Genomic DNA, 13580 nt, shown 5'->3' with positions numbered 1-13580 from the left:
TTTGCACTCGCCATGAACATGCTGGTGAAGTCTGCTGAGGTTCAGTGTAGAGGGCCCCTTACCAAGTCCGGTGTACAACAACCACCCATCAGGGCCTTTATGGATGACCTGACTGTAACAACACCACATGTCCCCGGGTCCCCTTGGGAGGACCGTATCGAGGAGGTCAATGAGAGGAAGAGGGCAAAATATGCTTAGCTGGTGGAGGAATGCCGGAGCAACGGGTGGCGAGCGAGGTGCGAGCCCATCGAGGTGGGATTCAGAGGGTTCGCAGGCTAGTCCCTCTGCAGGGCTTACAACATGCTGGGCATCACAGGAGCCAGTAGGCGGAGGGCCATCAAGGAAGCCACTGAGGCAGCAGAAGTTCCCTCAAGGTGGCTGTGGATCAGACGAGGAGATCCGTGGGTGGGGTAGCGCTACCTGGACACAAGCTGGGGCTTGATCAACCCCAGCTGGGTCGCCTGGGAGAGAGTGTATGATGTTTGAAAGACCCGAAACACTCAATGACCCCCAGGTTACATCACTGATGATGTGTCCAGGTTGCTTCACAACTTGATGTATGTCACAAGCTTCTATGATATTGTCATTTATTGAGATGCACCTGTATGTTCAATCCACTGATTTGGATGCTCTCACCTCAACAAAATATCCCAAAATAATCCATCCCATATGATGCCAATGCAACATGCAACAGCTGCCCACATTTTTAAGTGATAACCTATAGTGTGACATTTCAGACTGATTATCAGGCCACCTGAACCCTCTTCATGTAGCTGGTCTCACTCTCCAGGAGCACTGTAAAGGTGCTGCTGTGAAGAAAACATTGTTTGTGGATTGTGACTACTATTAGGAGGCATTTGACTGGTGCAATTATATGACCTCTCCTCAACTTGCCACTGATACACTGGTCTTAAAAGCACATCACTGGTTTCCATGGTGACCTGTGCGCTCCATGCCTTCACCTCATTGTTCTGCATCTACACTATTTTTTTTCTCCTGGCTCTCTGTGCTTGTGCTCATATTCCTTACATCTCTCTTTCAAGTATGAGGTATCCACCAAAACATTTTTTTTGCCCTCTACAGGTGATCACATAGCCCTGACACATAGCAACACTGTACAGTCAAATATCTGATAAAAGCATCCTTTGATGAGAAACAAATCAAAGCACTGGAGGCCGAAATGCTACAAACACTTTATTTATCAAGACCAACCAGCTGATATTTTTAATAAAACAACAGAGAAATACACAATAAATTATTAAAGTAAAGCATACAGTTCTGTCATGAATATTTTTCTGAATTCAGCAAAGCAGGTTTCTGCCAAAACTAACAGTTTTTCTCTGAGTTGAAAATATGACAGTACAGTCCCACAATCCTCAGAAGGGAAGCTCAAACTCTGGACCAAAAGCATAATAATCTGAAATGTGTCCAATGCGTGGTTTTTACTCTCCTAGTTGCAAATTAACTTAAAAAATAAAATCCAAACAATTTACACACATAGGTTTAAATGTCTCAACTTGGTATCCATGGGGTCATGTTGTAAAAAAAACTGGAGGAGAAAACAAACCAGTAATGAGGAAAAAGAGGAATGTCACTTTGGAGCACGCAACAATGGAATGTGCTGATAAGACAGACACAGGATGCACACACACACTCACACACACACACACACACACACACACACACACACACACACACATGCACACATTAAAAAAAACATGAATTTGCAGCAGATTTTAGAAAAGCTCTTGCTTTAGTCACTTTGCATTTTGCAACAAAGCGACATGTTGCCTAATTACCATCTGGCTCGTTAGCAACTGAAAATATAAAGGGGCCTATTTACCTGCCAACAGTCCTCTGAAATTTGAACAAATCACACACTTTGTATTAGATTTGTGTTTGTCTTTGTTTGTCAAAATGCAACATTCAGTAATGACAGCAAACTTTTCACAAGGACAGAAGACAGCAAAGAGAGCCAAAAACAACTGTTTGTGTGTGGAGGTTGTCTGGGTAAATTACTTGGAATGTGACTAGAGCACAATCTGACACACTTTTAGAATATTTGAGAGTGTTTTGTATCCCACACCTGTCCAATAACACCCGTGACTTACAGTACACACATGCACATAAAAGCGCCGCTGGCACACAGCTGATCGGGTTTCACTGTGACCGAGGAATCGTCTCAGTGTCCAGTTATTCTCTTTTTGTCTGTCTTTAGAACAAAAGTGGTGTGTAAAATCCCATTTTCTCTGTGTTAAATCTGGCCTGAGCGTGTGACACACAGGAGGCGATGATGGAGAGATGACTGGTGACGGTGCCTTTTATTTCTCACAGCTGGGTCATGTGTTTGGAAAAGATAAGCAGTTACTTTGAATTCTTGCTCTATTGCTTTGATACTCTAGCTACCTACACTTTCTCTTACACACACACACACACACACACACATACACACTCTTGCATGCACAGTCACATGCTGACCATTCCCATGCGTGTATTGGCTGCCAGCTCTCACAGACTGTTGGTAACCCTCTACCCCTTAAACAAAAGGACCTCTTCCTGAGCTGTTAAAGGCGTACTGACACACACACACACACACACACACACACACACACACACACACACACACACTCAAGTAAGTTGTATTTTTAGCAGAGACCAAGAACGTAACTCTAATTCCCACAGATCTCTCTTTAACTGCGGTGCTGCTGCAGACTTGCAAAAATCAGTGGGTCGGAATTGTGATACATAAGGAAGAAATCATCTTGGGAGCTGAAAACATGAACATGCTGATTGAAACCACTCAAGTAGCTGCAATCTTTTATGTTTTATGTCGCAAAAGTGGTTCCTTTCTCATCTCTCATCCAGCAGTGCTGGTTATCTACGAATAGGCGGCTTGATTGTCCTTTTTTTGTCAGCCGCCTCTCCAAAAAAAAAAAAAAAAAAACCCACTTTCTTTCCTCTTATGTGTTCAGGGTCTGAGGATCACAGTTTTATCCGTGTTAGCAGAATTCCGGTTAGCAGTAGGAATGCCAGGAACGCTCTGAAAACTGGACAGAGCACAGCAGCCTGATCTGACATCTCCTTTGATGTGTTAGAGTGAGTGATGAAGAGTGTGTGCTTTAGAAAGAGAGAGATGGAGTCGGTGAGAAAGAAAGAAAAGGAGCAGGAAGCATATGGATGGAAGGACAGGCGAAGGGAAGCGTGAATAAATGCAGACAGGAATGTGTGCAAAACAAACGGGGGCCTTCACTGAAAATGGAGCCGAATTCAGCATAAATAACGGCACTTTTTATCTTTAGGTAGTAGGAGGAGCCTAGAGCAAATGTGTGTGTTCATGTGCAATTCAGATCTGGAGGGTTGTGGTTAGCCTAATTTAACATGAAGATAAAGTGTTATTTTGGTTTACACTTCCTCCTTCCCTCTCCCTCCTTCTGTCTCACACTCACTCATCTCAGCATGCTCCTGGCAGAAGGAGTGCCTCAAGTTTCTACAAACACTCTTTTTATAACATGAAGACGTGCAAATACATACACATGAAGTAGGAATAAAAAAAACTGTTTATACAGAGGTTGGAGTCAATTAACTTTCAATTCAATTAACTTGGCATCCATTAAAGTCCTTAAATCAAAATGTAAGTTTTATGCAGTCTTGGCGTTATTTTTTTTTTACATAGTGTAGTATGGTCATTTCAGAGAAAATGAGGAAAATCCTTTGAAACAGGGAAAATTTTATCTTCCAAGTCGCAGGAGAGTAAAATAACAAACATTTATGCATTTACACCTTTGGCCCGTGTACAGAGGAAGGAAGGTGGTTTACTTGTAAGAAAACTGTTTATGATGCAAGCTGTCAGTCAAATAGTTGCCCCCTTCTTTGCTGCATGTGTCTGCGTGGCTGTAGTTATATGAAGTCTGTTGCAAAATAGATACAAGAGGAACTCGTCCGACATTTCCAGACGTGTGTGCTGTTCTGGTTGTGTCAGCGAGGGGGCTGGGAGGGACACACACACTCGCACTTTTCATGGTGTGTGAGGAAGATCTCATCTATGATCCAGCGCACCCGCGGCCTCCGATGGCGCTGGTGCAGAGTGACCTCTGGGGCGTACTTCAGCACCTAAAGGAGAATAAGATAGCAAGGTTGAAGAGGAGTCAGAAAATTGATTTACCTTGTCAACTCATTGTAGCTGTTGCCAATAATTGCAAGACAAGAAACATGAGAAATGTAGAGAAAATAAGAAGAGCAGCTGATGTTTTAGAAACAAAAACAAACTTGACATTGAAGCATGTAAAGGATGTCAAAATATAAGATAGGAAGGTTTCTAAGAATGCAGTGGTGTAATGTGAAACTCTCGGGGCCACGAGACAATGATAACAAGTCCACCCATTATCTCCTGAATCATAAATGACCACACTGGAATAGCTAGAGCTATTTCCAGAAGGGAAACATCCTGTCCATGTTTCCAAGGAACTCACTGCTGACTGTGCAAAGAGAAAAACTACACAGCTGCTCATAAAGTTGGAATAGAATATGTTTTACCTCTTTCCATGAAGTGATTGTGACAATGTGATTTATTCTTGACAAATAAAGTGTATATCTTCTCCCAACAATCTCTTCCAAACAAATCACAATTAAAATGAAACCATAAATACACTATAAAAAATATTTGTAATTTACAGTAAAATACTTGCAGCTGTGGTTGCCAGAACTTAAAATACGGTCAAAACTTTTTTTTTACTGTAAAGTGAAATGTAGACATCAGCAAAATCTGTAATTTAGGCAGAACAATCCAGTGCTAGTGACATTTCTTTTAATTTTACCAAAATGTTATTTTTTTCCCCCCTGGTAAAACTGTGTTTTCTACATTTTATGACAGTAAAAATAAAAGTTTTACTGTTTCATGATTTATGGTAATTCAATCTACTACGGTGATATACAATTTTAGATTTGATGGTCTATTTCTGTTGCAATTGACAGCATTTTACTGTAATTTCTACATTTTTTATAAATGTTTACAGTGTAACAGAGGATTATGTCTGAAAACAACATTATTCCAACTTTATGGGTGCTCGTGTATACTTATAGGTGCATGTCAATACATTAGAATATGATGTATAAGTCCATTTGCAGTAGTTCAAGTCAAATAGCCTTGAGAATAAGTATTGAGTCATATAGATGGACATACCTTTCAGAGGCCAACATTTCCATATTAAACATACTTTTTAAAATTGGTCTTTTGTAATAATAATTTTTTTTTGGGACACTGAATTTGAGATCTTCATTAAATTTAAGCCATAATCATTATAATTACAAGAAATTAAATAAATTAAGACATGGAATGTTTCATTCTGTGTGTAATGGATATATATAATGTGATTTCCACTTTTTGAATTGAATTACTGACATAAATAAACATTTTTATGATATTCTAAATTATTGAGATGCACCTGTTATAGTGTCTTAGAAAACATACAAGGGGTTTGACCGTACACAACCGTCACTGTTTAGTTCATAACCATGTTTGGTACAGTGGGGAAAACAAAATCCAAATTCATGAGAATACAATTATCTTTATCAATTTTGAACAGACAGTACTGCATTATGGTGTCTCCCATTTTACATACAAAATAACGACGTGTTTTCTAAAGTTTAAAAGTTTTGTGCTATTCTGTGGTTTACGGTAATTAAAAGCGTTTTCTACGGTGACATTCGGTTTTTCATTTTACGACCTATTTCTGACGCAATTTAAAAGTGTTTTACTGTAATTTCTAAAAACATCTTTTACAGTGTACATACCATGTATTCTGCATGTGTCTCTGTGCACTAGATCATGACCTCTGTTACCATGACGGTTCAGTACAAATACCAAATATCAGTATGCTGTTTAACTTTGTCAAATAGTTTGCATATAGAGGCTTCAAGCTAACTTTAGACTATTATTTACAAATGTGGGGGAAAAAAGAGTTTACAAGACTCTGTTTTCACTGAGAGTCTATAAAAGTACAATGAAATTGATTTTCTAGTTTCACTATAACTGACTCAGTTGAGGATGGCCACATTGTTCTCAGGTGCCACTACTAATGTGAAAACGGAGTGGGAAGTACAAATTGTTCCACAACTGATGTCGTCAATTTGTTCTCCAAAGCTCAGTGAAAGCAAGGCTGCCCATGATTTATGTCAGGACTTGCCGGCACTGAAACAATAGTGTGAGTAATAATGTGTTTCTTTAGAAGTTAAGTCAGTGGAGGAAGCAGTTACAGGTCTAAGACTGCCTGCAAGGAGAGGGGGCGGAAATCTCTCACAAATACACACCACTAAACAATCACACACTCATGAGAACATGCAAGCAGCTTGCTGCATGTACAGTTTGTACAGACACAAACACACCCTTTTGTGCTGACATGCGCAGTAACTCGCACATTCACATAGAGAAATTACAACCCAAATCCCACTTTTGTCTAAAATTCCATTGTATGATTTTTGAACAGTGAGAGAGAGAGAGAGAGAGAGAGCCCTGGGGACCATGTTTCAATAATGAAGCTATATGAGAACAAAGACACAAAGAGATGGAGGGAAGAGAGAGAAAAGAATGAATGACGGGCTTAAAGAACAAGAATGGTGCATTGCAAAGGGATAAATTGAAAATGGGAATTGGGAAGAATGAAAGGATGATGGAAGCCCAGAGAGACAGAGAGTGATAGAATGCTAACAATGCATTGAGAGAGATATGGAGAGATTGGAGAGAGAGAAAGACGAAGGCCCACATAGAAATGAATGGAGGAGAGGGGCTGGGAGAAAACGTTCGGCTGCTGGTGCATTGCTGCTTCATTGTTGATGCGGCGCCTGCCTCTGCACGCCCAATATCTCTCTGCTCCTCACTCCCTCACTTACTTACACACACAGTGTCTTTTAGCCCCTTAAATGTGCTGGGAATTTGACATGTTAGTCTCAGGTTTGAAAAAGCCCCCGCATCGCTTTTATGGAACACTTCAAGCACAGCTCAAGTTTAAATTAAATGTCATCACATTGATGGAAAAAGGCCACCGTGTGCATAGACATTAAATTACATTTTTATTTTTCTCTTAAAAGAACTAAATTTATTAAACATTTGCCATTTGAATTGTCACTCTCAGGCACAAATGGAAATACAATTATTTAAATAAGTGTAAAAACAGAGTAGACTGAGATTCTTGTCTTGTCAGCCTATAAAAAGGGTTAATTTTTACCCTTTGCTGGTGCAGATGATGGAGTGAAAAACACATCAGCCTACATTACCATGCAAATGATATCAGTATGAATATCCAACAAATGCTTTACATACAGCATTTGTAATTTTTGTCTGTACTTTTTGCAGTTTGACATTTACTACCATGCTCCTTGTACTACACTCACAGTGGTTTGTAGTTAAGATATCGCCTTCAGAATCACTGGTAACACTGGCCAGGGGCCAGATGCATAAACAAACATAAACAGTGTTTATGCACAAAAACCATGCATACGCCTTTTCCCTCGCATAACCTGCTATTTATGAAAGAAGACTCGAGATAAAACCATCTCAGTTTCAAATTACGCACCAACCTCTGCTGGTTTACACTAGGGATGGAAATAATAAATCGATGATCGGTTAAATAATTTGGTCGATCATGTGAAATTTTTAATCAATCTTTGTATTTTTTTATTTTAATTTGATCTCTGACTGTGTATCAGTATCACTGAACTGAAACACGCCGAGCATTCAGTTCTGCAGCCGTACATCAGCCAATGAGCTGAGAATTAAGTTGGATAAAGCTACAGTTTGGTTTAATTTTATCCACAACTTCTTTAAACACAAAACACATTTAAATATGCAAGATTACTGTGAAAACTAACCTCATGCCTCTTCGGGGGCTAAAACATAAAACATTGAACTCCTTGATGTTTTTGTTGTTGTTTTTTTTTTACAGTTTAATCTCAGTTGAGTTAGTTTAACGATTGATAGGATCAAGTCTCTTTTCGTCCTTTCAAAAATAAAAGCATCCATTATCAAAACAGGCTTTTTTATAGTACTGTATATATATATATTTATGTATGCATGGAGCGATTAATCTATTAATTGATTGTTTACGTTATAGATAATCGAGTTGGCAGTCTTTCTTCCAAAAGCCCATCACTAGTTTAAACCCCACCAGTACGGACACAAATCATATTGTTCACACTCATCCCTAGGCAAAGATCCATGCATTGGTGTAGTGTGTGTGTGTGTGTGATTGTGTGTCTACCTCGTGTAGTTTGAGTGTGGTCTTTGAGGGCTGACAGGTGCAGCCGTTGTTCCAGTTCTCAGTTCCGCAGCCACAGTTGCCTCCACAGTGTTTGACCAAGAGACATCGAGGGAAGAAGACGGCGTTGGTGGCCCTCAGCTCCTCGCGCAGGTTCACAGAGTAGTTGCGAGGCGTGCAGCTGTACCGCTTGACGTCATCGTACAGACGGTTCAGATCAACTGGACAGCAAGTGACAAAAGAAGATAATCAGTTGTTAGTTTTGTTGTTTGTCTGTGTTGGTTTTGGACTGCACTGAAGGATGCGTGTGAGAGACAAAAATCTGTTTCTGTCATCTAATTGTTTCACAGTATCATAAATGGAAATGTGTGACCTTTTGGAAACAGACACAAAAGAATGAAACGAGGGGAGAGAAGCATATTTTCCGTGTGAATTGCAGCTACTTTGCCTAATATTGATTGAATGACAATGGTTGGAAGACAGAGAGAGAGAGAGAGAGACTGTTAGATATGAGTACAACAATGGACTGTAGAGGAACAGAACATGAGCCAGGAGAGGAAGCAGGGGCCATTAATTGATTGTAGATTGAATGTATTGATCACAGTCTTTCTTCATGTCATCACTTTGGAGAAAACCACCTCGTTTGTGCACATTGGACCTTTGTCCACCAGCCTCCTGCAGTGGTTCAAAACTCATTTCAAGAGAAGCGAAGGGATTATGGGATAAGCTGATGGGAAATACAGGCCTAACTTACTGGTCCAGGGGGGAAACCAGGAGCCCCATAACTATAAGCTTGATTAAAATCTGTCTGTATTTCTGTATGTTTCACTACGATCGACATCAGAGACCACTGAGTCATCGACACAAGTGCACATTGTTGCTCAGCGCAAGAAAGACTCGAGGCCGAACTGCAGCAGGTGAGCGTTTATTTTGAGGCAGCTGAAAGTTGGTAAAGCAACGAAATCTTTGTAATGTGATCATGGAGAGAAGCACAACAATCGTCTCAAGCATTTGTGTGGACTTTCTAGCAATAGACAGTGAAAGAGACTTAGAAGTTGTCTTCTGAGCATGTTTTTATTGCTCATATTGTGCAGGCAATCCACAGTAACCATTGATGGTTTGAAGGGTGGACGAGACAGAATAATAATGAAAAAAGAAAAGATAAGTGGAAGAATAGAACAGGAACAATCAGCGACAGATTGACTGCCCTCTTCACTGAGGCCTTCAGCAGGATAATCACACAACACTTTCCATAACATGGGCGCCAATTACATAAGGCAATTGAACCAGTGACTTTCCAGTTACAAGGTCTATACACATAGTGTGAAGAGTCAATACTTAATACATGACATTTCAATTTTGAACCTTCATTCTGCACCTCTTATCATTCGGTTTAAACCCTGGTTTTCTGCACAGTTGCAGATAAAAATGGAGGCCACGCTAATATTATTAGTATGATACAATTTTCAGAAGTAAGATTCCAGTGGTGGCTGCAAAAGATTGTTTCCAACTCGTGTGAGCCAAACATTTTCAACAACCCCAGAACTTTGTAAAGTGCAAATGTCAAGATGTATTGAAAAAGATTGATGTTTTATGTTACGGAATATTCTGCTTCAATTCATTCAGTGTTTAGCCGTACAAAAACAACATTTTCACGACAGCCACTTGCCACATGCCACACACAAACGGAGGCACGCAACTGTGTTAATGGGGCAGTCTAGCAGCATTGTGACAGCATCATAAATTACATTTATATAACCATAATACCATAAAAACTAGTTCGGCTCTTGTGGCAAATTACTTAAATTGTTCCAAAAAGAGGTCATATTTATCTGCATTTGCAAACTTTTTAAGGGTGACATCATAAAAGCCATTCAAAGCTTTATTCGAAAACCTCAATAGAAACTTTGAATGTTAAAAAAATTACATTTAGAACAGCCATCAGTCACACACAACTGAGAAACTCTATCATAGATAAAAACCTAATGAGTTGACATCACTTACGTGCAGTCAAGTCTTATCTTTTGGTTGAAAAAGAAAAATAGACAAAATTTTGCATTTTAACTACAAACAGAGTCCAGTCAAAACTCTATAGAAGCCTTGTAATGTTCATACCGTTGTCTTTTCCCTGTTAAAGCTGCCTGTAACTCCTGGAAAAATGTGAAAAATGAGTTACTATTCAGTTGTGACCTGTGTATAAAGTCCAATAATGAGGCAACATTTATATGAAAACGCACAATGTTTAGCATACTGCATTACACTTAAATGACTGAAAGAAAATGGAAGCAGGGATGGATATGAGGGCTTTTTCTGCAGCCAATGCAAGTTGAGGTTTGGTTTTTGTTTTGGTCTTGTTTGAACCCATAAAGCACACAAAGCCAATAAGAGGGTGAAATTGGATAATCCTTGTGAAATATTCTTTGAACAAGTTAATTTGCAGTGAAGATGAATTACATTTTCTTAGATCATTATTAGATGTTTCACTTCACAGAATTGCAATGGCTTTTATGAGCAAATCCAGGAATAAAGAACTTGTCAAGATCGATATTTGCGGTGAGACTTGTGTTTTCGAGCTTTGCTGCAACAATAAAGATCAGTCATGCAATAGACACTGCCTAGAAATCACATGTCCTCTGTTTTCATATAACAATGACACATTTGCTTGACGTGCAATACTGCGTGAGAGACGGAAACCAAAGGGAAGTGCAGCTGGGTCAAGGCAAGCCTTAATGACATTGATAATCAATAAGCAATTGTTCACAAAAAGAAATCTTTGCTGCGGGGTTGTTCTTTCATGACACCAAACATGTGGGATGCCAGATGAACAACAATGAAGAAAGAAGAGCAGGTGATAGAATCATTTGCTTTGACAACCAGAGAGAGAGCAAGACATGAAGGGGGAAGGTGCACCATTTATATTGACATTGATTGTGGTAAAAGTGCCCATGTTTACAGCATGTGTTTTATTTGAGGTCCTTTTTGTTACATGGCAAGCTGACAGAGAAATAGTGCTAGTTACAACAGGCATAAAATAAATGCAGCAAATGGGTGCTACTGTGCAGGCGTGTGTGCATGTGTGCACGCTCCTCTGAAATCCCTGCATTCCGTCTTTGAGACAGTTTCCGTGTGCACATACAGTCTGCTAAAGGAAAAGTGGATTATGTCTGCATTTGTGTGAGTATTAACAGGTAAAATGAGGACAACTGATTTAAACAGCGTGTCTGTGGCACGTTTAAACAAAATTGGGGAACTTACTGGTGTGTGTTTTGGATAAGTGGAGACAGCCGGTCTGGTTTAGACCTGATAGTTATAGCTTCAGGTAGAAATGTGAAGTGCTTTTCTGCACCACCTTCTTTCTTCTATTGCCTCTCAACTGTAGATTTAAATGAAACGCCTAAAGCACCATCAATTAAAGAAAAACCATCATGTGTGTTTCTCAACAATAACTTCCACATGGAATATAAATAAAACATGTTGTATAGAACATTTTTCTTTAGCATAAAAATATATTAGTTTCATGTTGTAACATCAGAATGATGTATATATAATTATAAATTGCATATTAGTAGTTACATTAATCTGAAAGCAATACGGTACTTTGAAATATTACTTTCTGTGTAGAGTAATGCGTAACATTACTTTCGCATCTTGTTTTGCCAATCTCGGATGGAAATGTGTTACTTGACAAAATAACTGCAGTGATATTACAAGAATTCTGTTCAAAATGTGCATCCGCCAAAACACACAGGAGCCGTGTTTCCATCAAAGACTAATTGGATTTTGAAGTAAAATGTAAATGTAAAATGTAAAAAGTAAAACATAATTGTCAGTAAAATGTAGAAGAAGAAGAGATAAAATATAAAAATGGGGTTGCTAATTGGACAACTTGGGCCACCCATGAAAGAAAATGGAGAGAAGTCTTCAGAAATTGGATTTAATTGAGCAACTTATAATTTTTTTCCTTCATGTCAGCTCGTCATGACCGGCAGAGCAGAAACAGCTGATAAGTCATGTGAGTTAAATGTTTGCTGTATCAGAACTTATATGACAGGCTAAGGCCGGACCGACTACCACAACAATTTGCTGTGTAAAACACACATGAGTGTGACTTTATTCTCTGGTCAGGACGCCATTACTCCACTATATCTTTACATAGTAGGTAAAAGTTTACCGCTATATTAATGTTCTCAATGTCGTGCACAACTCTTTGAAGTATAACATTGAGTATTGAGCATTGAAAATACATTTGTATCATTTTGAACTACAGTGCACACACTCTATTCTCACTTCACAACCAAATCTTAGAAATCTTTTTTCCTGCGTCTCAAGTAGAGGTGACAGATAACCCACCATTCCTGTTTGTTTTTGTGTGTGATTTTACTGAAGAGCAAAATAGCCGATTTTCAACAAGTCATGGTTTCATTGTTGATGACAGAATTTAAAGTCATGATAGGTGTTTCTTGTTTACGCCTCCCAAGGTGATGCAGGGCATGATTTAAAGCCCAGGTCGTGTGTGTGTGTGTGTGTGTGTGTGTGTGTGTGTGTGTGTGTGTGTGTTCTTGCAGGACCAAGCTTGTGTCTCTTTAAGGGGAATAAGTGTAATCTCAGAGAAGCAGTGGTGTGGAACCCTGTCAGGGAGTGTGGAGGAGAAAAAGACTGAGACAGAAAGACTGAGAGCAGGCAACACTGTAAGAATGACCATGCCACTCAAACGGCCACCACCATGAAAAAGTGTTGAACCTGTGCACATGCATGAAATGTTTTAATGTAGTCTGATCTAAAGTTCTACCTAGAGTTTAAGTTTTTAATGTTAACTCAGTTACTTGGACTTAAAAGTATCCCAATTAATATTATGATCAGACTTGGCATCCTTTATGGCAATAAATGTGGGTGTGTGAGCTACTGACTGTGTGTGTGTGTGTGTGTGTGTGTGTGTGTGTGTGTGTGTGTGCGTGTGTGTGTCTTAATGAAAACAAAGCTAAGCTGCTGACTGTGGCAGATTTCTGCTCTGCTGCACAGGTTGAATTTCCAATTAGAGCGCTGCGCCGGTACAGTGTATCAAAGACCTGCAGCACCGATACACCTTTCTGTAGTGCTGCAACACACACCAACCTCCCCATATATGGAGCCTTCTAATGCCGGCCGAGCACACGCATGCACTGATAAATAGAGATAGATTTGCTGTCAAACACAAGCGTTTACTAAGAAACAGGAGAGCCCTCAGGTAGAAAGAAGGAGAGTGAGACACAGAATCGAAAGCACTCGGGTCTATCCCAAGCCTGAATGCTTCTATACTGTAGATACACACACCCATGATTGTGTGACGTCTGT

At 39.6% G+C, this 13580-nt stretch overlaps 1 protein-coding gene across 1 annotated transcript in view; it reads right to left on the bottom strand.

The window, feature by feature from the left end:
* Positions 1 to 1188: 1188 nt before the first annotated feature.
* The window catches only part of pdgfd (platelet derived growth factor d), a 92442-nt gene continuing 80050 nt past the window's right edge, over positions 1189 to 13580 (bottom strand). The window contains exons 6-7 of the mRNA XM_059332148.1: positions 8253 to 8470; positions 1189 to 4110 (exon numbers count right to left, since the gene is read on the bottom strand). Coding sequence (XP_059188131.1) covers positions 3976 to 4110; positions 8253 to 8470 — 353 coding nt within the window. The 3' untranslated portion in view covers positions 1189 to 3975. The remainder of the gene's footprint in view (positions 4111 to 8252; positions 8471 to 13580) is intronic.

The sequence above is a fragment of the Centropristis striata genome, chromosome 4 (assembly GCF_030273125.1).
Source record: "Centropristis striata isolate RG_2023a ecotype Rhode Island chromosome 4, C.striata_1.0, whole genome shotgun sequence".
In the NCBI taxonomy this organism is placed as follows: domain Eukaryota; kingdom Metazoa; phylum Chordata; class Actinopteri; order Perciformes; family Serranidae; genus Centropristis; species Centropristis striata.
The sequence above is the reverse complement of the archived record's forward strand: the minus strand, read 5'-3'. Positions and strand labels throughout refer to the sequence as shown.